Source organism: Ranitomeya variabilis, chromosome 5 (assembly GCF_051348905.1).
Source record: "Ranitomeya variabilis isolate aRanVar5 chromosome 5, aRanVar5.hap1, whole genome shotgun sequence".
Taxonomy (NCBI): Eukaryota; Metazoa; Chordata; class Amphibia; order Anura; family Dendrobatidae; genus Ranitomeya; species Ranitomeya variabilis.
In genome coordinates this window covers 389,187,012-389,212,379 of record NC_135236.1, presented here as the reverse complement: position 1 = coordinate 389,212,379, position 25,368 = coordinate 389,187,012, and the positions used below count along the sequence as shown (strand labels likewise).

At 43.3% G+C, this 25,368-nt stretch overlaps 1 protein-coding gene across 6 annotated transcripts in view; it reads left to right on the top strand.

The window, feature by feature from the left end:
• The window catches only part of MDFIC (MyoD family inhibitor domain containing), a 215,045-nt gene that overhangs the window by 86,341 nt on the left and 103,336 nt on the right, over window positions 1-25,368 (top strand). For all 6 annotated transcript variants that reach the window (XM_077265030.1, XM_077265028.1, XM_077265027.1 and 3 more), the window contains one exon: window positions 21,247-21,372. In XM_077265030.1, coding sequence (XP_077121145.1) covers window positions 21,247-21,372 — 126 coding nt within the window. The remainder of the gene's footprint in view (window positions 1-21,246; window positions 21,373-25,368) is intronic.

Below are 25,368 nucleotides of genomic sequence, written 5' to 3'. Positions count from 1 at the left end.
TACCCAGCACCTGCCTCCCATTCTTTGCTGGACAACAGTGTTAATCCACTAGTGTTCTGGCTAGGTGCTTTGATAGCTCTCTATGTTTGATATTGTGCAGTTCTGGGATCTCTGGTTCTGCTATCTTTAGTTTCTGTTTTCAGTTGGTTTCTGCAGCCTTTTCTGTGTTTTCTATGAGGAGGTGACCTGTTTATATACCCAGTCCTTAGATCTTTCAGGGACCTCCTTTCCCCTATCTATAGGTCTTCGCTTGAGTTTATCCTAGGATCGTCGGTGGGTCTATTCGCTAGGAATGGGTAGCCCACTCCATCGTAGGGTATCAGCTTAGATTCAGTGCAGGGTCAGTTTTCTCCCTTCTATCCTAGTTCTGTGCTGCGGTTCCGTAGCAATGGCTACGTGATGATTTGTGGCTGCTTAGCTTCCTCTGATACTGGAAAATGCAGTATGTGGATGGTAAGATGGATTCAATCAAGTGTCAACAAATACAAAAAGAAAATGTTATGCTTTTTGTGAGAAAGCTGAAACTTTGGGCATAATTAGACCTTCCAAAAAATAATGAACCTAAGCATACCTCAAAGTCCACAAAGTTTCAGATCTAGAAGAAGACTGGAAAGATTCCGGAATAGTTGTTGCAGTCGCCTGACTTCAACCCCATAGTATTTTTTTTTTCTTTTTTACAGGAGGTCATTGCTCATGAGAAATTTGTTAATATTACTCGGGAACACTGGTTACATAGTTACATAGTTACATAGTTATTAAGGTTGAAGGAAGACTGTAAGTCCATCTAGTTCAACCCATAGCCTAACCTAACATGCCCTAACATGTTGATCCAGGGGAAGGCAAAAAAAACCCATGTGGCAAAGAGTAACTCCACCATGGGGAAAAAAATTCCTTCCCGACTCCACATACGGCAATCAGACTAGTTCCCTGGATCAACGCCTTATCAAGGAATCTAGTGTATATACCCTGTAACATTATACTTTTCCAGAAAGGTATCCAGTCCCCTCTTAAATTTAATTAATGAATCACTCATTACAACATCATACGGCAGAGAGTTCCATAGTCTCACTGCTCTTACAGTAAAGAATCCGCGTCTGTTATTATGCTTAAACCTTCTTTCCTCCAGACGTAGCGGATGCCCCCTTGTCCCTGTCACCGGTCTATGATTAAAAAGATCATCAGAAAGGTCTTTGTACTGTCCCCTCATATATTTATACATTAAAATAAGATCACCCCTTAGTCTTCGTTTTTCCAAACTAAATAGCCCCAAGTGTAATAACGTATCTTGGTATTGCAGACCCCCCAGTCCTCTAATAACTTTGGTCGCTCTTCTCTGCACCCGCTCCAGTTCAGCTATGTCTTTCTTATACACCGGAGACCAGAACTGTGCACAGTATTCTAAGTGTGGTCGAACTAGTGACTTGTATAGAGGTAAAATTATGTTCTCCTCATGAGCATCTATGCCTCTTTTAATACATCCCATTATTGTATTTGCCTTTGTAGCAGCTGCCTGACACTGGCCACTGAATATGAGTTTGTCATCCACCCATACACCCAGGTCTTTTTCATTGACGGTTTTGCCCAGAGTTTTAGAATTAAGCACATAGTTATACATCTTATTACTTCTACCCAAGTGCATGACCTTACATTTATCCCCATTAAAGCTCATTTGCCATTTATCAGCCCAAGCTTCTAGTTTACATAAATCATCCTGTAATATAAAATTGTCCTCCCCTGTATTGATTACCCTGCAGAGTTTAGTGTCATCTGCAAATATTGAAATTCTACTCTGAATGCCCCCTACAAGGTCATTAATAAATATGTTAAAAAGAAGAGGGCCCAATACTGACCCCTGTGGTACCCCACTGCTAACCGTGACCCAGTCCGAGTGTGCTCCATTAATAACCACCCTTTGTTTCCTATCCCTGAGCCAGCTCTCAACCCACTTACACATATTTTCCCCTATCCCCATTACTCTCATTTTATGTAACAACCTTTTGTGTGGCACCGTATCAAAAGCTTTGGAAAAGTCCATATATACTACGTCCACTGGGTTCCCTTGGTCCAGTCCTGAACTTACCTCTTCATAGAAGCTGATCAAATTAGTCTGACATGAACGGTCCCTAGTAAACCCGTGCTGATACTGGGTCATGAGGTTATTCCTCTTCAGATACTCCAGCATAGCATCCCTTAGAATGCCCTCCAGGATTTTACCCACAGTAGAGGTTAAACTTACTGGCCTATAATTGCCGAGTTCAGTTTTTGCCCCTTTTTTGAATATTGGCACCACATTTGCTATACGCCAGTCCTGTGGTATAGACCCTGTTATTATGGAGTCTTTAAAGATTAAAAATAATGGTCTATCAATGACTGTACTTAGTTCCTGCAGTACTCGGGGGTGTATCCCATCCGGGCCCGGAGATTTGTCAATTTTAGTTATTTTTAGACGCCGCTGTACTTCCTGCTGGGTTAAGCAGGTGACATTTAATGGGGAATTTTTATCACTAGTCATTTTGTCTGCCATGGGATTTTCTTTTGTAAATACTGATGAAAAAAAGTCATTTAGCATATTGGCTTTTTCCTCATCCTCATCCACCATTTCACCCAGACTATTTTTAAGGGGGCCAACACTGTCATTTTTTAGTTTCTTACTATTTATATAGTTAAAGAATATTTTGGGATTATTTTTACTCTCTCTGGCAATGAGTCTCTCTGTCTCAATCTTTGCTGCCTTGATTTGCTTTTTACAGAATTTATTTAATTTTCTGTATTTATTTAATGCCTCCTCACTACCTACTTCCTTTAATTCTCTAAATGCTTTCTTTTTGTCCCTTATTGCGCCCCTTACAGCTCTATTTAGCCATATTGGTTTCCTCCTATTTCTAGTATGTTTATTCCCATACGGTATATACTGTGCACAGGTCCTATCCAGGATGCTAATAAATGTCTCCCATTTTCTTTGTGTATTTTTGTGTCTCAGGATATCGTCCCAGTTAATTGCACCAAGATCCTCTCTCATCCGTTGGAAATTTGCCCTCCTGAAGTTTAGTGTCCTTGTCACCCCCCTACTACCCATCTTATTAAAGGTTAAATGAAAACTTATTATTTTGTGATCACTATTCCCCAAGTGACCCCCAACCCTTATATTTGATATGCGGTCTGGCCTGTTGGTTAATATTAGGTCTAGCAGTGCCCCCCTCCTTGTTGGGTCCTGAACCAGTTGTGAAAGGTAATTGTCTCTCATAGTTGCCAAAAACCGATTACCTTTGCTGGAACTGCAGGTTTCTGTTCCCCAATCTATTTCAGGGTAGTTGAAGTCCCCCATAATAATGACTTCTCCTTGAGTCGCAGCTTCATCTATTTGCTTTACGAGGATATTCTCCATTGCTTCCATTATTTTTGGAGATTTATAACAAATCCCTATCAGTAATTTATTATTTTTTCCCCCTCCCCTTATCTCCACCCACAGGGACTCTACATTTTCATTAAATTCACCTATATTATCACGCAGGATGGGTTTTAAGGAAGATTTTACATATAGACACACCCCTCCCCCTCGCTTATCTGTACGGTCATTTCTGAACAGGCTATAGCCCTGCAAGTTAACAGCCCAGTCATGGCTCTCATCCAGCCACGTCTCAGATATCCCCACCATGTCATAATTATGTTCCAACAACATTAGTTCTAATTCATCCATTTTGTTGGCGAGGCTTCTGGCATTAGTATACATGCACTTGATGTTACTCTCTGTACCTCTATTCTTTCTTAAATTACTAACTGTTCTAACCCCACCCCCCATGCCACCGCCACCCCCAACTTCCTTATTTGTGCCCAGGTCTCTATCTGCACTATCTTCCCCTCCTATAAAATGAATACCCTCCCCCCCAATCCCTAGTTTAAACACTCCTCCAACCTTCTAACCATTTTCTCCCCCAGCACAGCTGCCCCTTCCCCATTGAGGTGCAGCCCGTCCCTAGCGTAGAGCTTGTAGCCAACTGAGAAGTCGGCCCAGTTCTGAAGGAACCCAAACCCCTCCTTCCTACACCAATTCTTGAGCCACTTATTAACCTCCCTGATCTCCCGTTGCCTCTCTGGCGTGGTACAGGCAGTATTTCGGAAAATACCACGTTGGAGGTCCTTGCTTTCAGCTTGCAGCCTAATTCCCTGAAATCATCTTTAACCCCTTCACCCCCAAGGGTGGTTTGCACGTTATGGACCGGGCCAATTTTTACAATTCTGACCACTGTCCCTTTATGAGGTTATAACTCTGGAACGCTTCAACGGATCCCAGTGATTCTGACATTGTTTTCTCGTGACATATTGTACTTCATGATAGTGGTAAAATTTCTTTGATATTACCTGCGTTTATTTGTGAAAAAAACGGAAATTTGGCGAAAATTTTGAAAATTTTGCAATTTTTCAACTTTGAATTTTTATGCAATTAAATCACAGTGATATGTCACACAAAATACTTAATAAGTAACATTTCCCACATGTCTACTTTACATCAGCCCAATTTTGGAACCAAAATTTTTTTTTGTTAGGGAGTTATAAGGGTTAAAATTTGACCAGCAATTTCTCATTTTCACAACACCATTTTTTTTTTAGGGACCACATCTCATTTGAAGTAATTTTGAGGGGTCTATATGATAGAAAATACCCAAGTGTGACACCATTCTAAAAACTGCACCCCTCAAGGTGCTCAAAACCACATTCAAGAAGTTTATTAACCCTTCAGGTGTTTCACAGGTATTTTTGGAATGTTTAAATAAAAATGAGCATTTAACTTTTTTTTCACACAAAATTTACTTCAGCTCCAATTTGTTTTATTTTACCAAGGGTAACAGGAGAAAATGGACACCAAAAGATGTTTTACAATTTGTCCTGAGTACGCCAATACCCCATATGTGGGGGTAAACCACTGTTTGGGCGCATGACAGAGCTCGGAAGCGAAGGAGCGCCATTTGACTTTTCAATGCAAAATTGACTGGAATTGAGATGGGACACCATGTTGCGTTTGGAGAGCCCCTGATATGCCTAAACATTGAAACCCCCCACAAGTGACACCATTTTGGAAAGTAGACCCCCTAAGGAGCTTATCTAGAGGTGTGGTGAGCACTTAGACTCACCAAGTGCTTCACAGAAGTTTATAATGCAGAACCGTAAAAATAAAAAATCATATTTTTTCTCAAAAATTATCTTTTCACCCCCAATTTTTTATTTTCCCAACGGTAAGAGAAGAAATTGGACCCCAAAAGTTGTTGTACAATTTGTCCTGAGTACGCTGATACCCCATATGTGGGGGTAAACCACTGTTTGGGCGCATGGGAGAGCTCAGAAGGGAAGGAGCGCCGTTTGACTTTTCAATGCAAAATTGACAGGAATTGAGGTGGGACGCCATGTTGCATTTGGAGAGCCACTAATGTGCCTAAACATTGAAACCCCCCACATGTGACACAATTTTGGAAAGTAGACCCCCTAAGGAACTTATCTAGAGGTGTGGTGAGCACTTTGACCCACCAAGTGCTTCACAGAAGTTTATAATGCAGAACCGTAAAAATAAAAAATCATATTTTTTCACAAAAATTATCTTTTCACCCCCAATTTTTTATTTTCCCAAGAGTAAGAGAAGAAATTGGACCCCAAAAGATGTTTTACAATTTGTCCTGAGTATGCTGATACCCCATATGTGGGGGTAAACCACTGTTTGGGCGCATGGCAGAGCTCGGAAGGGAAGGAGCGCCATTTGACTTTTCACTGCAAAATTGACAGGAATTGAGATGGGACGCCATGTTGCGTTTGGAGAGCCACTGATGTGCCTAAACATTGAAACCCCCCCACAAGTGACACCATTTTGGAAAGTAAACCCCCTAAGGAACTTATCTAGAGGTGTAGGGAGCACTTTGACCCACCAACTGCTTCACAGAAGTTTATAATGCAGAGCCGTAAAAATAAAACAAACATTTTTTTCCCACAAAAATTATTTTTTAGCCCCCAGTTTTGTATTTTCCTGAGGGTAACAGGAGAAATTGGACCCCAAAAGTTGTTGTCCAATTTGTCCTGAGTACGCTGATACCCCATATGTGGGGGGGAACCACTGTTTGGGTGCATGGGAGGGCTCGGAAGGGATGGAGCGCCATTTTGAATGCAGACTTAGATGGAATGGTCTGCAAGCGTCACATTGCGTTTGCAGAGCCCTAATGTACCTAAACAGTAAAAAAAAAACACAAGTGACACCATTTTGGAAAGTAGACCCCCTAAGCAACTCATCTAGATGTGTTGTGAGAGTTTTGAACCCTCAAGTGTTTCACTACAGTTTATAACGCATAGCCGTGAAAAAAAACCAAAACATTTTCACCCCAAAATTATTTTTTAGCCCCCAGTTTTGTATTTTCCCAAGGGTAACAGGAGAAATTGGACCCCAAAAGTTGTTGTCCAATTTGTCCTGAGTACGCTGATACCCCATATGTGGGGGGGAACCACTGTTTGGGCGCATGGGAGGGCTCGGAAGGGAAGGAGCGCCATTTGGAATGCAGACTTAGATGGAATGGTTTGCAGGCGTCAGATTGCATTTGCAGAGGCCCTAATGTACCTAAACAGTAGAAACCCACCACAAGTGACACCATTTTGGAAAGTAGACCCCCTAAGGAACTCATCTAGATGTGTTGTGAGTGCTTTGAACCCCCAATTGTTTCACTACAGTTTATAACGCAGAGCCATGCAAATAAAAAATATTTTTTTTCCACAAAAATTATTTTTTAGCCTCCAGTTTTGTATTTTCCCAAGGGTAACAGGAGAAATTGGACCCCAAAAGTTGTTCTCCAATGTGTTCCGAGTACGCTGATACCCCATATGTTGGGGTAAACCCCTGTTTGGGCGCACGGGAGAGCTCGGAAGGGAAGGAGCACTGTTTTACTTTTTCAACGCAGAATTGGCTGAAATTGAGATCGGACGCCATGTCGCGTTTGGAGAGCCCCTGATGTGCCTAAACAGTGGAAACCCCCCAATTATAACTGAAACCCTAATCCAAACACACCCCTAACCCTAATTCCAACGGTAACCCTAACCACACCTCTAACCCAGACACACCCCTAACCCTAATCCCAACCCTATTCCCAACCGTAGATGTAGTCCAAACCCTAACCCTAACTTTAGCCCCAACCCTTAACCCTAACTTTAGCCCCAACCCTAACTGTAGCCTTAACCCTAACCCTAGCCCCAACCCTAACCCTAGCCCCAACTCTAACCCTAGCCCCAACCCTAGCCCCAACCCTAACCCTAGCCCCAACCCTAGTCCCAGCCCTAACCCTAGCCCCAGCCCTAACCCTAGCCCCTGCCCTAACCCTAGCCCCAACCCTAACCCTAGCCCCAACCCTAGCCCCAACCCTAGCCCCAACCCTAGCCCCAACCCTAACCCTAGCCCCAACCCTAACCCTAACCCTAGCCCTAACCCTAGCCCTAATGGTAAAATGGAAATAAATACATTTTTTTAATTTTTTTTTATTTTTCCCTAACTAAGGGGGTGATGAAAGGGGGTTTGATTTACTTTTATAGCGGGTTTTTTAGCGGATTTTTATGATTGGCGGCTGTCACACACTGAAAGAAGCTTTTTATTGCAAAAAATATTTTTTGCGTTACCACATTTTGAGAGCTATAATTTTTCCATATTTGAGTCCACAGAGTCATGTGAGGTCTTGTTTTTTGCGGAACGAGTTGACGTTTTTATTGATAACATGTTCAGGCATGGGAGATTTTTTAATCGCTTTTTATTCCGATTTTTGTGAGGCAGAATGATCAAAAACCAGCTATTCATGAATTTCTTTTGGGGGAGGCGTTTATACCGTTCCGCGTTTGGTAAAATTGATAAAGCAGTTTTATTCTTCGGGTCAGTACGATTACAGCAATACCTCATTTACATCATTTTTTTTATGTTTTGGCGCTTCTATACGATAAAAACTATTTTATAGAAAAAATAATTATTTTGGCATCGCTTTATTCTGAGGACTATAACTTTTTTATTTTTTCGCTGATGATGCTATATGGCGGCTCGTTTTTTGCGGGACAAGATGACGTTTGCAGCGGTACCATGTTTATTTATATCCGTCTTTTTGATCGCGTGTTATTGCACTTTTTGTTTGGCGGTATGAGAATAAAGCGTTGTTTTTTGCCTCGTTTTTTTTTTTTTTTTTTTACGGTGTTCACTGCAGGGGTTAACTAGTGATATAGTTTTATAGGTGGGGTCGTTACGGACGCGGCGATACTAAATATGTGTACTTTTATTGTTTGGTTTTTTTTAATTTAGATAAAGGAATGTATTTATGGGAATAATATTTTTTTTTTTTTCTTTATTTAGGAATTTTTTTTTTATTTTTTTTTACACATGTGGGAATTTTTTTTTACTTTGTCCCAGGGGGGGACATTACAGATCGCTGATCTCACAGTGTGCACAGCACTCTGTGAGATCTCCGATCTCACTTACAGCCGTGCAGGCTGCAGCTTTCATCTGCAGCCTGCTCGGCACCCGGAAGTGATCCCTGCAGGACCCGGATGCAGCCCCGCGGCCATTTTGGATCCGGGGCCTGCAGGGATAGGAGGTAGGAGACCCCCGGAGCAACGCGATCACTATCGCGTTGCTCCGGGGGTCTCAGGGAAGCACGCAGGGAGCCCCCTCCCTGCACGATGCTTCCCTGTACCGCCGGCACACCGCGATCATGTTTGATCGCGGTGTGCCGGGGGTTAATGCGCCGGGGGCGGTCCGTGACCGCTCCTGGCACATAGTGCCGGATGTCAGCTGCGATAGGCAGCTGACACCCGGCCGCGATCGGCCGCGCTCCCCCCGTGAGCGCGGCCGATCGTGCTGGACGTACTATTCCGTCCTTGGGAATTAGGGCCCACCCCACATGGACGGAATAGTACGTCCGATGACAGAAAGGGGTTAAGGACCTTCCACCTACCTCTAACTTTGTCATTTGTTCCAATGTGCACCATGACCGCTGGGTCCTCACCAGCCCCTCCCAGTAATCTATCCACCCGATCAGCGATGTGTCGGACTCGAGCGCCAGGTAGGCAGCACACCGTCCGACGATCCCTGTCTTTGTGACAGATTGCCCTATCTGTTCCCCTAATAATTGAGTCCCCCACTACCAGCACCTGTCTGGCCTGCCCTGCTCTCCTATTTCCCTCCTTACTGGAGCAGTCACTCCTCCGGCTTTCAGAGGACATGCCTGGCTGCAGCAGTGCTACCCCTGTACTGGCACCCCCCTCATCTGCCAACTTAGCAAACTTATTGGGGTGTGCCAGATCAGGACTAGCCTCCCTGGCACTCTTTCCTCTACCCCGCCTTCTATCTGTCACCCAGCTAACTGCCACACTGTCCTGCAACTCCATCCTACCATCCCCTTCCTCATCTATCCCATTGAGCATCTGCTCTGTGAGCAGAAGACTCCTCTCCATATTGTCTATGGATCTCAGTGTTGCCAGCTGCACATTTAGATCCAGTATCTGGGTTTCCAAATGCACAATGTGCTCACATCTCGCACAGCAGTATGCACCCTCGACCGGCTGGTCAAGGACTGCATACATGTGGCAAGATGTACACTGGATGGCATTAACAATTGTGGAGCACATTTCCTAATGGGGATTGCACCACACAGAAACGTTAATTAAAAATAAATACAAAGTATTAATTAAACAAAAAAAAAAAAAAACAGAAGCAATTCCTCCCTTGGAAACTCCCTGATTCCAAAGTCACTGAATCACAAGTCACACACTTACCGCCGTTCACACTTACGCTCAGGTCACACTCAGCTCGCTTACACTCGCTGTGCTGAAGATTTATAGATTTTTTTTTTTTTTTCTCTCTATCTCCCCTCAACAGCAATCCACCTTGCTGTTCAGATGCACTTCCAAAAAAGCTGTGCATTATGTTTGCAGCAGGTCATAACAGCCAAAGAGTGCTTTATAAAGTAATAAAGAAGCTTGTCATCATGGGGATAAATAATTGCCTGCATCAAACATTTTAAAGGGAACCTGTCACCCCCCCCAGGCGTTTTTTAACTAAAAGAGCCATCTTGTGCAGCATTAATGATGCATTCTGTCAAGGTGTCTTTTTTAGTTCGGGTCCCTGCAAATGCTGAAATAATCGCTTTTATAATGTGCCCCTCATACCTGAATTTGTCAGGGGGGCATCTCTTCCCCCCTGACACAAACGCCTCCCGGCTGTCACTCAAGGCCTCTGGGTGCCGCCTCCATTTCCTTCCTGAACGTCCCGGCGCCTGCGCTGTAAGTTTTTTTTTTTTTTTTTTCAGGCATGTGCAGTTTCGCTGCCCTTCGAACTTACAACACAGGCGCTCGGGACGGGACGTTCATGAAAGAAAATGGAGGCGGCGCCTGGCGCGCAGAGGCCCTGAGTGACGGCTGGGAGGCGTCTGTGTTAGGGGGGAAAGACTGTTTGCATTGGTTCCAGTCATTCCAAGCTGTATACCCCACATGAACTGCAGCCAATCGGTCTTGTACTCTATACTGCCAATGATTGACTGCAGCAGTATTGTCAAAATTTCTTTAGTGTGCGTGTACACTTACTCTGACAGTTTTAAAATAATTAATTTAAATACTATGTTGGTTTATGTAAGCTGCTTAGCAGGCTCTGTGCAAATTTGATATTTTCAAAAAAGTATATAGAAGGGAAGAAAATCTGAATTTTAGCCATAATAGTGTATTGATGGCCATCTTTATGGTCATCTAAGCAATAACATTTATTTAAAAAAGTTTTACTAGGAGTGTGCAAATGAGTTGATCCCATGAAAGAATGTTGTTTCCGATCACCTACTTCTCCATGAATGGTTGGTGCAGTGTTAATTTTGTACTCCAATGAAGAGGAGACCATATTCTTATTGGTGCTCTGTTTTGGCTAATGGGATGTACCCCCAAATAATCATATGGACAGGAGGTATTGTTAATCTGTGTTCCATCACACTGTTTTCATTTTTCGAAATTAAGACATAGTATGTGTTATTAGTTCTTCTGGTTTCTAAGTTGTGTATCCTGAAAAAGTACCGTACTTTGAAGAGGATATCTGGAACTTAAAAAAAAAAAATGTGCCTAAGCACATGTAGTTGCTAACAGAGGCATCTGCCTGTCTGCTGTACCCGGCACCTGTCATTGACCGCTCCTGCCAGAGATTCAGCTGCTCCCTGTCAACAGAGCATCAGTTTCTTTTCCTATTGACAGGGTGGGACTACTGGCTTCGTTCTGATGTGACCGCATGTACACAAACCATATACTTGCAGTGACTCGCCTGCTGCTCCCAGCGCTGTTACCAGAGAATCCTCACAGTGTGAAGTGCACGCAATATGGAGTTTCACAAGTCTGTAGTCATAAAAAGTGATGCAGCACAACTCCTTTAAGGCTATGTGCACACGTTGTTTTGAGCTCTGCGGATTTTTCCGCAGCAGATTTGAGAAATCCGCAGGTAAAAGGCACTGCGTTTTACCTGCGGATTTACTGCGGATTTTATTTGGATTTTGTGCGGATTCCACCTGCGGTTTTATACCTGCCAATTTCTATTATGGAGCAGGTGTAAACCGCTACGGAATCCGCACAAAGAATTGACATGCTGCGGAACGTAACCCCCAGCGTTTCCGCACGTTTTTTTCTGCAGCATGGGCACTGCGAATTGCGTTTTCCATAGGCTTACATTATATTGTAAACGCATGGAAAGCCGCTGCGGACCCGCAGCAAAATCCACAACGTGTGCACATAGCCTAGGATCTACAAATTGCTCTTTAACCTCATTTGTATATTGGTTCAAATTCTGGAGGAGTGGACTAGTCATGTAAATATATTCCTGCACTTCTCTTTGAATAAACTTCTGCATGTGTATATAAATAGTTTGGGGTGTGAAATCCTTCTGACAGATTCCCTTTAAAAAAAAAATAAATAAAAAAAATTATAAAAAATAGTGGGTCACCATATTTTGAGATTTTTAATATATTTTTTGTTTGTTTATGGTTTTGAGCAAGGCCTTGTTTTTCGCATACGGAGTTGAACTTTTCATTTATTTATAATTTGTATATTTTATTTGTTTCTATTGCTTTTTTTGTATTAATTGAAACACTACAAATTTTCTTTTAAGATTTTTTTTTTTTCCTTTTAGGTATTTGATATACGATTGTAATTTTATTTTTTAATTTTTTTTAATTTTGATAGATTGAACTTTTTGGGAACAGAACAATGTCAAATATTCTTTTCTTTAATTTTTTATTTCTTTAGCTACGAGTTAAGAGAGGTACCATATTTTTCGGACTTTAAGACGCATCGGACTATAAGACACATCTAGGTTTCAGAGGAGGAAACTAGGGGAAAAAATTTGGTCAATTCTGTACTTAATATCCCATATCCTGGTATATATGGCCCCCCTCATCCCTACCCTAGTATGCATGCCCCCTTCATACCAATCCTCGTGTGCATGGCTCCCTCTTCCCTATTCTGGTGTGCATGGCCCCCTCATTCCTATCCTGGTGTTCATGGCTCCCTCATTCCTATCCTGGTGTGCATGCCTCCTCATCCCCATCCTGGAAGGAATGGTCCTCCTCATCCCCCATCCTGGAAGGAATGGTCCTCCTCATCCCCATCCTGGAAGGAATGGTCCTCCTCATCCCCATCCTGGAAGGAATGGTCCTCATCCCCATCCTGGAAGGAATGGTCCTCCTCATCCCCATCCTGGAAGGAATGGTCCTCCTCATCCCCATCCTGGAAGGAATGGTCCTCATCCCCATCCTGGAAGGAATGGTCCTCATCCCCATCCTGGAAGGAATGGTCCTCCTCATCCCCATCCTGGAAGAAATGGTCCTCCTCATCCCTATCCTAGAAGAAATGGTCCTCCTCATCCCTATCCTAGAAGGAATGGTCCTCCTCATCCCTATCCTAGAAGGAATGGTCCTCCTCATCCATATCCTAGAAGGAATGGTCCCCCTCATCCCTATCCTGGAAGGAATGGTCCCCCTCATCCCTATCCTGGAAGGAATGGTCCTCCTCATCCCTATCCTGGAAGGAGTGGTCCCCCTCATCCCCATCCTGGAAGGAATGATCCCCCTCATCCCCATCCTGGAAGGAATGGTCCTCCTCATCCCCATCCTGGAAGAAATGATCCCCCTCGTCCCAATCCTGGAAGGAATGGTCCTCCTCATCCCTATCCTGGCAGGAATGATCGCCCTCATCAATATCCTGGTATGCAGGGCCCCCGTCTCATCCTAGTATGCATGGCCCCATCCTTGTATCCAGAGCCCCATCCTTAACCTAGCATGATTAGCCCCCATGGTTATCCTGGTATGATTGGCCCCCATTCTTATCCTGGTATGCATGGCTAAAAAAACCCAAAAAACTTTACACTTCCCAGCACTCCCTCGCAGCATCTTGTTCCAATGCCTGCAGCTGCTTGCGTGCCAAAGGGCAGTTGCCGGATGCCACTCCCCCACCTTCCCCACCACAGCCAGAGCCGGTACATCTGGACTATAAGGCACCACCCCCCCTTCATTTTCCTACACATTTTTGGAGTAAAAAAGTGCGTCTTATAGTCTGAAAAATACGGTATTTGATAATTTTTAATATTTTTTTAACATTTAGTTAATATTTTTAGTCTTCCTTGGTGACTTGGACCTGCAATTGTTTTGATCTAATTTATTACTGTACTATTGTATTACAGAATTCAGGTTAAAGGGGTTGTGTGGTCTAAAATAAAAAGTTTGTAGTCATTCTGTGTGACTTCAGACTTGTGACTTGTGAATTCTCCAAGCTCATGGATTGTTTTCCCCAGGAACAGTGGTCAAGTATGTAATATGTATACTCCCTGGCAGAACCCATCTGGTGGGTGCGGCCTTGCCAATACAAGTGTATTAAGCGAGGCCATGCCCACTAGACAAGTTCTGCCCTGGAGTATGCATATGTAATACTTGAACACCGTTCCCAGCGCAGACATCAGTGATTCCTCGCAGTGCACAGTGCACAGTGCATATGCTGGAAGGATTCACAAGTCTGCAGTCACACAGAGTGACTGCAGACATTTCATTTTAGACCAGGCAGCCCCTTTAAGGGCTGATTCTGATTAGTGTATGAAATGTCCTTATGCTGCCTGTGTGCAAAATGGGTAGCATATGGACAGCAGGGAGACCAATGCAAGTCAATGTTTCAGCCATATTTCATATTGGCGTCACCTGCCCTCTTACAGTTGTGTTCACGTAAAAGTAGAAAAACGTAAACTTCTTGTTAAAAGAGGAGGACAAAATGAAAGTGCAAAGATTGAAAATCACCTGTTATTGAAAGGGGTTGATTCAAAATCGTTTTTTGCGTTTAATGCCTCTCCCTCAGAGGTCACATAATCATTTGCCTAGTGTGTGGGGCAATGGGGGTCACTGTTATGTCATACTCTAATGCTTTGGCTCTAGCTGCGCCATGACTGTCATTTTAAAGGTTTTGAGCAGTCTGAGATAAGACATTTCAGGGACTGACAGGGTCTGTTTAACAACAGCTTGACTGCTGGATGACAGTCTCTTTTCTTTCAGATGTAGAGAGTTCCAGAATTATGACTCACAGGCATAAATCTTCATGACATTTCATTACAGATGCAAAAGCCTTCCTGGAACCTAATGTAACTTCTTAAGTGCTAAGTAACGTTTCTGTATCGCACCCTTCCGACTACTTGCATTTATTTTGAAGAGTAGCATGCTGTAGGGCAATAAATAGAAAAATACAAACATCTATTTCCATTCTGCTTAAATAGATTCTGTCTTAATGATCATTTATGCATGTGTGTCAAACAATGACCAGATATTTACTCCTGAGAGAGGTCTTCCTTTTCCTCTTTACTCTCATTAGTAACCTAAATTCCTCTATTGATCCTTACTGATGCTGTTAGGGATAGAGAAGTATAAACCACATGACTGATGATTGTGGAAAGCATTAAAGGGAACCTGTCGCCAGAAAAAAAAATACTATTAACCTGCAGATATGGGGTTAATCTGCAAGATAATAGCATTATAATGCTGGCTGGTGCCTGCACATAGCTTAACACTGAGGAGAGAAAATGAACTTTATTCTTCACAGCAGTGTTCCTGTTTCAGGCTCGGGGTGGCGCTAGTTCAGTCATCGCTGTGAGAATACATAATGGCGGCTGTAACCGCACCCCCTGACCCTGGCTGACAGCCATCCCAAATACAGAGCCAGTGTCAGGAAGGGCTGTAGGCACAGTTACAGCCGCCATTATCTATTCTCAGAGCGGTGACTGAAACTGGAACACTGCTGAGAACAAAGCTCATTTTCTCCCTGTAGCGTTCGGCTACGTGCAGATGTTGGCCAGCATTATAACGCTATTACCCTGCTGACTAACCCTCTGCAGATTAATATTGTTTTTTCTGGTGACAGGTTCACTTTAAAGAGGACCTGTCATTTGTTCAAAAAAATTGAATAACATACACTGTAAAAATTCCTTATTCCCCCTTATTCTGCTAACTATTTTTTGCACTGCGTGAGTCCATTGCAGAGAGAGTCACACTTAGAGATGAGTGGATCGCTTCCCGCAATGCTTTCTGGCCATGGATTCCTCGGCATGCTGTTTGATTATCTAGCCTGGCATGACGTCATCGATGTTGCGCACGATGCACAGATGGTATCTTGCCTGCCCATCTAACCATATGCTGAGTTCAAGATCCCAGAAGATAAGGAAATTTGTGAATCACCTGTCCATGACCAGAGAGCACTGACCTGGACTGCAGTTGCATGACGCGATTCTCTCATCTCTTTTTTTTTACATTTGTTGATTTTGAAGTACAGTATGTGACATCTCTGCTTATAGACCAACTAAGCCGTTTTTCAGGATCTTCTCTGGGTGCATGAGCTTTCACAGCACAACAGCATCTGAGACTGCTAGATCAGCTGCAGAGCGGTCATTGACTGTGTCCAGGGTCGGACTGGGACTCAAATTCAGCCCTGGCATGAGAGCACACAGCCCCACCTGCTATGAAGTGAATGTGATAAATGTTCGTCAGTTTTGTGGATCACTCAAAATATATATCACATTTATAGAATACAAACTGCTTTGAAGTCAGAATAACACTGTGAAATTTAAAGGGAATCTGTCATGTCATAAGTATTTACCTGCAGATATAGGGTTAATCTGCAGGTTAGTAGAATTATCAAAGAGTCCAGCAGTTGTACTAAAAGTGCAGCACACGGGTCAAAATAAACTTTTTCTCCCAGGACCCACCAGCTTTGTCATGCAGGTGTGCCAGGAGCAATTATAGTCACTGCTCATAGCAGTGAGAGTGGCAGCTGTAAATGCACCTAGACACTTTGACTGACAACCAGCTGTCAGTCAAGGAAGGAACGTGGCGAGCAAGGACCAGCTCCACCCACGAAAGTGACCTCACTATTGGGGTCAGCGCTCATCTCTGCTTGCCCTGTTCTCTCCTTATAGTGCGCACTAACAGTGCGCTCTCTTTCCGGCTCATCACTTCTAATTAGAACTGGCGAGGGAGCACACTGTCACTGTACTGAGAAGACTACTGCACAGTGACAAGATCCTACTGATCATACGTCGTAATTGACAAACGATGCATGGTCAGTAGAGCAGGGACTGGCCCAGACCCTGAATGGACGTCACTAGTTACGCCACAGGCAAGCACAAACAGAAAAGGACCCCTGTGCAGGAACAGTACATGTGCCCTATGTCGTCCAATAGCTTGTCATAATGGACAGTTCCACCTGTTTTAGAGATGGAAATCGGGCCCCATTACCGGTTGCACTAATCAAATAAATATATATATATATATATATATATATATATATATATATATATATATATATATATATATATATATATATATATATATATAAATAATATTTCAGGTGAACAGAAACTGCGGCACTGAAATGGGTAAAAAAAAAAGTGAAGTAGTTAGATTTTAGAGGGAGCAATACGGACTTTTAAATTAAAGCATATGAGAAAAGCTATTAGGTTATTACAATAAATGGTCATTTAGGATGGAAATCATTAGTAGCTTCGTAACACCCCTTTGAGGTGCATTGACTACACTTAAATGTGCACAACTCCATAAACCACCATCATGGCTATATTGCACCCTTTTTCTACATTATCATTAGGCCCTTTTTGTTGCTGATAAATGTAAAATTGTAGAGGTTGTCCACTACTCGGACAACCCCTTCTCAATCACTATTATTTTATTCCACCCAGTAAAAACAGTGACACTTATACTCGCCTACGGTGTCGGCACTGTGTCAGGCGATCCCTGTGGCAATTCAGCGGCTGCTTCACTCTCCCCTCCTTTTGACGTAACTGATATCCGAAGGAGCAGCTGCAACTCTCACTTCCTCCGGATGTCTGGGTTGGTCCAAAAGCGAGGTTGGTGAAGCCAGCAAAGATTAGCCACAGGGATGGCATGACATCAATATTACGCAAACCCTGGGAGAGCCAGTGCTGACACCGCTAGAACTGCCCCTTGCCCCGGAGGAGTGTATAGGTGTTACTATTTTACAAGGAGGAACATAGGGAGTGAGAAGGGGTTGGACCCGCTCTCACGCTACGTTAATCTGTGGGTAACTAATTATTTAGTGGGTATTGATTTCCCTAGACTAATCCTCACTCTTGTTGTGTAAGCACAACCTTGTGGGCGTGAGTGACATGATTTTGAAAAGCGAAGTTAATGCTAGCACTTTGTTGCTGGCCGAGTCCGGCATCACTGCTACCTCCCTGGCAGTGCGTCAGTGAAGTCTGAGTACTTACACCCAACTTCAATGCATGTTCTCGGGGAAGTAGAAAAGTGATTACGCTGACTGGCTGCATCGGTGTTGTGCCCTCCTTTTTCCTTCATGTACTGAATGCGGATAGGAAGATGTGAAGGTCGGGTCACGAGTGGCGTTAATCCCTGCGCCAGGTAGTAGGTTTGCATACTGGAGTAAAAAAGCGGCCCGCAGCTGGCATCTGCCCATCTGGCATTTGCCAGAATTGCCAGATGTCCAGTCTGGCCCTCACTATGTGTGCACACAGAAGACCCTGAAAGCATGCGTAGTTAGTTGGTCTGTAAGTAGAGTTTAAACATGCTTTAAAAAGCAACAGATGTGAATATCTTTGCCATGGAATGTTGCAGTGCAAACCGAAAAGAGCAGCAGAATCAGGAGCTCAGGAAGTTTTACAAGGTGTTGAACCCTAATTTTGGAGCAATTGACAGGTCCTCAGTATGGTGTCCTGATAGAAATGCTTTCTAGCGACGTTGTACACGCCTGTGTAAAATGTGTGCATATTACATACTTGAAAGTACACATATTTTAAATCCCTTTTTTTTGGCTTGTGGTATGTTAAAAAATAATTTTGTGCCAAAAAAAAATAGCTCCGATTTCTGCAGGTTAACCATATAAATGCCGTTGTCAAACAAACAGCATGTATATTATACAATTCTGCGCAGCGACTCCCATCAGCCACCGGTTACAATAGCAGCTGCGGCCTGCTGAAAACAAGTTTTCACACGGATTGGTTAATGAAGAAAGTGAGGGGGGGAAGTAATAACAAAATTGTAAAAATAAAAAGGTCTCGGTCCTTTTTAAAGTGGTTTTAAACTCCTTCTGAAAATCTGCCAGAGGGAAATGCTCATTCTAAAATAAGGTTTAACTTATCTGCTACATCAGCACCTTCACTTCTGTACAGTCACCAGACCACTGAGGTCACTGATTTTGCTGCAGGGTTTGCTGATTGATGGCCGAAATGTCACAAATTCCATTGGGATGATGCTCAGCCCATTAGTCACACGACCATGCAGCTGGTTATTACTTGCCTGTGATCAGTTATGAAAGGGGTGGTCCAGCTAAGAACAAGACTGAACTGTAAGGCTATGTGCACACATAGCGGTTTTTACCGCGGAACCGCAGCGTTTCTGGAGGCCTCCTGAAGAAGTCTCGATGAAACGTGCATTGGGGCGGCAGGGACCAATTTGCCACCAGCTCCCAGGTCTCCTCTAATTTAGTAAGTATATCATGCCTTGATTTGTAACTTGCTTTTTGCATTCATATGGTCTCTTTAGGCCTCTCATGCACTATGCACTTTTGTATTCCATCAATTTGTGGTTTATTAGTTATAAAACAGTTGCACAGACAGTTTGTCTAGCCTGTTTTTCTATGCACTTTATATGGCATTGATCTATTACTTATATTGTAATCATCAGTAGTGACTTGGGGTGCTGGGCATTTTGTGTCCTATTATTGGCCTCCAGTGGTTCTTATTTTATTGTTTCTGCTATTTCTGTCGTTTGATATTTTGTAATAAAATTCATTTTGGATTATACTCAATTGTGGTTTGTTTATATCCACTTATTGTTGTCTATATGCTAGTTGGAGTTTTTGGTCCTTTCTATTTATGTCCGGGACATTTATTTAGTGTTTATACATATTGCTGCATATGCAGCATCAATAGTATAGGAGTAAACCCGCAGCGGAAACCGCAAAACAAACCGCGATAAATCTGCAGGGATAACCGCAGCGGTTTTGCCCTGCAGATTTATCAAATCCGCTGCGGGAGAACCCGCAGAGGACCCCGCAAAGTGTGCACATAGCCTAAGGGTATGTGCACACGTTGCGGATTAGGCTTAGGAATTTCTGGTGCGGATTCTGACTCTCCTGGCAGAAAACGCACATGCGGTTTTTTGTGCGGTTCCGCAGCGTTTTTTTGTGCGTTTTTGCTGCAGTTTTCTTGCGGATTTGCTGCGGTTTTTACCCCTGCGGATTTGCTGCGGTTTTTACCCCTGCGGTTTTCTATAATGGAGTGGGTACAAAAACGCTGCAGATTCACAAAAAAGAAGTGACATGCTACTTCTTTTAAACCGCAGCGTTTCTGCAGCGGATTTTCCGCAAAGTGTGCACAGCATTGTACTGTAAATCAATTGCGGATCTGCAACGTTTCTGCACCTCAAAAAACGCTGTGGATCCGCAGAGAATCCGCAACGTGTGCACATACCCTTAAAGGATGATCCTGATGAGGAGACAACAGCAAGTCACCGTATGAGAGGACATCTGGCTTCCAGAGCTGTGCTTGTTGCCTCACACATCGGTATGCTTGAATCTATGAATGAAACATTGCTGGAATTTTTTTTCCACTCAGCCTACCCCCTGGGGCGGCAGCAAGTACCCCTCTAATTTTAGAACCACTGCTATAGGAGACCATTTTACATCAGCTTTTGGAGATATTAAGGTGCCATATAGAAATGCATCGATCCATTCTACTTCATACAAGCTCTGTAGCTATGGTTTATTGTGTGCATGAGACTTTATCGAGAGGAAGCTGGCGAAGCGGGAGAGGTAGGCTAGGCTGACACAATTTTAGGCAAAAATTCAGAATATGAAGTAGACGTTTGCTACTGACGTTGTTATGGTAGGCTTGAGGGAGGACGCCGGCATGAACTTCCTCCTTGTGAACCCCGGCTGAGAGACTGTGAAGAAGTCTGTTACTGCCTATGCTGATTGCAGGGGCTTCAGGGACAAGGCAGGCAGTGTATAGGCTCTTAGGGCAATGGCGGGGTCTAATGTGTGCTGCCAGGACTCGTCAGTGTGTGCCGGGTTTTCAGACACTTGAAATCACAGTGGATATAAATAGGCGGATCATTAGAGAAATACTGTCTAATGTCAAAGTGAAAACTGATCTGCATTCATTAGTTATTAACTGAATGTGTAATTATTCATCCCTGTTGCTATGACACACTAAATCATTACCGGAATGGTTTTAGAAGTTAGAAAATGAGTCAAAAGTTTCACGTGATTGTGGTAGAAATACAACAAAACTGCTGATGAGTCACTTTCCTGACAAAAATGACACCATGAAAATTAAAAATACACCGCAATCAACTCTGTGGCAGAACTCTACTTAGGGGAGGGGTACAAAAAAGTCCTTCGGTGTGCAGAGAAAGCGGTCCTGAAAACCTAGAATGACAAAGCTGTATCTCTGCCTAGTGACATACTACAGTAATGTTATATGTGCGCCAGTAGCTTACTGAGTAGATCCCATGTACAGACAGAGCCTTCAGGTCAGGCTCCTGTACTGATGCTTCATGCAGGAATCTGCCACAGGACAAGTCTGAGATCGATTTGTGGTAATAGTATACACTTCACTGCATTCAATACATTTTGGTCTATGATTTAACATATCAGTGATCATATCTCTTATTTGACTTTATTGGTCACTTTCTGTTTTAGAAAAATGTGAAGAGAACAGAATGGATGTGGAAACCACAAGTCAGAGTCAGTATTTCAACAAAGGCGTACAAACAGATTTAGAAGATTGTCCTATTTTGGCAAATAAGGCAGATGTCATTGTTAACAGTAAGTATATTACTATTTATTATGTGTTGTTATAAGACAGTATCTAGAATGTCTTGTGCGTGCACCCAAAGGTACAGATGTGTCCATCCCTACCTTTCCACTTTGTCCAATGTATGTCCTCAGATGTGTGGTGTGAAACTCCGCTTTTGAAAAATTAAAAACTCTTTCACATGATGTATATGCTACAATAGTCTATGGTGGTGATGTGAACTGCAGTCTGTAAAGGGTTTTGCTAGCATATTAAGATCTTGAATTAGGTGAGTTTTTCAGTTTCGGAAAATCCATCTCCTGCTGCAGTTTTCATTGGAAAAAACTAATTTTACTTTAGCCACTGTGTCCTGGTCCAGCGCTTGGTCTCCGCAGCTGTTCCCTATGTCTGTTATTGTCTGCAGCACTGACGTCATGTCAGCTAGGGCTAAACTTATCGGCTGCACCACTGTCAGCTTGACGTTAGCGCTGCAGACAATAACACACCAGAAGCAGAGACTGAGCGCTGGAACAGGGGAGTGTAATATAACAAACTTAAGCCTAGGGACAGAGGAACTCTAGTCATTGACCATAATTCAAGAAATTATGATTTGGCACTTCTTTAAATGGCCGATTTAGAGTTTTTTTTTTTTTTTTTTTCAAATACCGTATTCTTGAGTGTGACTGAATATACCAAAAGAAAGTAAATTATATAAATAAATGTGTGAAATTTCCACTTCTCTTTAATACTATTGGAGCGCTCGCCAGGGCCGTGGGGTACTTGGGCCAATTCCGACGGTTCTTAAGGGGGTTGGTCATGGCATCAGTGACCCTGTCCGTGGCCCTGGGCATCCAATAAGTCAAATGAAATTAAAGGGTAATAAAGTTTATGGGGTGATTGTTCGTGACGCCACCCGTGGTGTTTGGCAGTGGATGGCCGACGCTGCGGTTCAGGTCCACTGGGGCAGTTGGTGACGCAGCAGAGTTGGTACAGCTCTCCACAGGTAGAGCTAGACCCCGGGGCAGTTATGGTGTTAAATGTGATGGTGGTGGTCATAGTGCAGGGCTGGTGGCGCAGCAATAATTCAGAGGACACAGCAGGGTGCAGTTTCCACAGTTTACTCACAGTTCTTATAGGCAGTCCCCAGCCGGGTGCTATGTCCTCCGAGTTTGTGGTCCAGCCAGCTCTTGGGTAATTTGGGGTACACTTTACCAGGACCCCCTTCTTATGTACCTTTCTTGGCCGTCTCATTGCACTGGCTCCCGCCTCTCCTTCCCTGTGCCTTCACACACAGTGTCCCAAGCCAGCAGCCTTGGACCTTGTCGGGTGACGTACTCCTGATCCTCTGGATCCTATGTGGCCACCTTTTCGACGAATGTGTGAGGTTGTGGCTGCGGCGCATAGTTACCACAGCCTCCGGCTTGCTAGCAGAGCCTTGTAGTTCTCCACTTGTCTGGAGGCCGGTTTCCCCCACTGCAACCTGGTCCCTCCACCCAACTACGGTCGCTGTGGATTCGGGCCCCACAGGTGGATTGCTCACTACCCTTTCCCCCTAGGACCCCTTCTTCCTCTCTCACTCTCTGGAACTTCTCTCTGTCCTCCTTGTTCTCTCTCTCTGTTCTCTGATGCTGGGATGAGCTCCTCACTGCTCAAGTCCCCAGCTCCAACTGTGTAACTCTCGAACTAACGCCTCCCTCTTGTTTCCATGACAACTCCACTCTCTCCACCTATACCCTCTACCTAGTTCCCTCCAGGCCTATAGAGGTCTAGAGTTGGATGCTACTGTGTGGGTACTGGGTAGTGTCCCATCCTTACCCGAGAGCAGAGTACCACACCTCTGGCTGAGGTGCAGTACCTTTGTGGCGATTGGACCCTCAGGAGCGCCACACTATCATTTCCTATATTACAATAAATATAGAGAACTAGGTTTCCAGGGAGATCAGCTATGACTATTCTCATTATTTTCACAATCATGTGTCTTGTGTTAATGTAACTTGATGCAGAACGTCTCTCCTAAATTCTTTCTGCTCAGCCCCATCCCCAACCCCGCAATGATCTGTCAGCGCTACGTGCACACGTTGAGTATTTATTTGATCAGTATTTGTAAGCCAAAACCAGGAGTGGATGATAAATACAGAAGTGGTGATGTGTTTCTATTATACTTTTCCTCTGATTGTTCCACTCCTGGTTTTGGCTTCCACATACTGATGTAAAATACTGAACGTGTGAACGTGGCGTAAAGTTGATTGTACCAGGATTTTTGTCCCCTATAAAATGCTTTTCGCTTCAGAAGCAAGCATTTCTTGGTTTAGTATTTAGTATTCATGGTGTACTTGTATTGAATCCAATCATTCTGTAAATGTGGCGTAGAATTGGCAACAGCCTCCTATGAACTCCTCTGACTCTTCTGTGCATTTGTATATTACGTATGTTTTATAAAGCTTAAAAACTTTTATTGGCTTTTTTGCAGATGGCATCACATGCTTAGGTTCTCAATACTTTCTCCCTATTTCTCTTAAATCCAAGAAGCAATTTAAAAGCTTCAGTGTTTGTGCATAGCCATTATTTTTTATCAACTCCCATCTGTGTTTGACTCATGCCAGACTGGTGAGCCTCTAGTGAAAAGGTTGGGGCAATTTCAAATGTTACCTATCCAGTTACAGAAACCAGTTTTGTATTTTGACAGGAAGTGAGAACAAAACTTGAATCCCTTTCTGACATTTGATAATGTTTGGAGAGGGGTCAGGAGATGCTTTATTTAGCCAGCATGTCCCTATAACAGCAGCGACTGACAGTGGCATCTAACTGATGTGATTGTGGGGTGCCGATGGATTGTCATGGCAGCCAGCTTAAGGCCCCTTTGTCTCCCATCCTAATCCTTTTGTGAAGCCCGGCCTGTGGGTGGGCGTCATAGTAGAGCATCATATTAACTATATAGTGTAATATAATCATTTTTCAGGTTATACATTCCAAAACATTGAAATTGCAACACCAAAAAGGAAAAGTCGTGGAATATAATGAAAATCACAGGGTCAATAGACATGTTTGTGATATGTAAATGATGAAAAATGAAAAACTCATTTTGAAAATATCTCTGTTTGAATCAATATTGAGTATGAGCCCCATGTGCATTAATACATGCTTTTAAATGTTTTGGCATATCATCAGTTAGATTATTAATGGTTGTCTAAGGAATATTCTGCCATGCTGAATGCACTTGGGCTTGCAGAGCCCAAGATCTGCTGCTAGGAGCTTCCTTGGTAATTGCTGAGTATCTGCGTCCCAGATGTGTGAAATGGGAGACTTGTTCAGACATACGGCAGGTCAAGGTAGCATGTTTAGGTCACGTAGACTGCTCGTAGTAGCACAAGCAACATGCAGCCTGGCGTTCTCCTATTGAAATCCTCTCTTGGAACACTTTGGAGAAAAGGCCGTACTACTGATTCCATGACAAAGTAAATATAACACTGGGTGTACCTGGAATTAAAACTAGAGGGATCTGATTTACATTATGCCACCCCCTCACTAATTCTGGAAGTAGGAACAGTGTGGTTACCTTGTAAAGGCCTCCTCCTGACCTCACACTACTGCTCTCAAAGGCTGTCGTGATGCAGACCCATGATTCATCTATTATGTACTGCAGACTAGTAGAAAAAGGAGATTGACGTTTCTAAGTAGACATCACTTCTATATGAAGGAAGCCGTTCCAGAGTGGAATAGCAATTTCGTAGTTTATTTTTATGCGTTTCATTCATGCAACAAGCCTTTTTTTTTAAACAAACTGCAGAGCACAGTCAGTACAGCAAGTACAGGGGGTTATTATATTAAAAAAAAAAGAGAGAATACCCTCTCACTGTTATACTGACTGTGCCATGTAGTTAGTTTTTTGAAAAAGGGCTCTGTGCAAGCATGAAACCATGAAATGCGTAAAATATAAACTACAAAATTTTCAAATTGTCAGTTCAGAGAGGAAGAGGACTAGAACTCTAAAGCTAACTATAGAAAGTAGCTATCCTAGAAGTCAATAT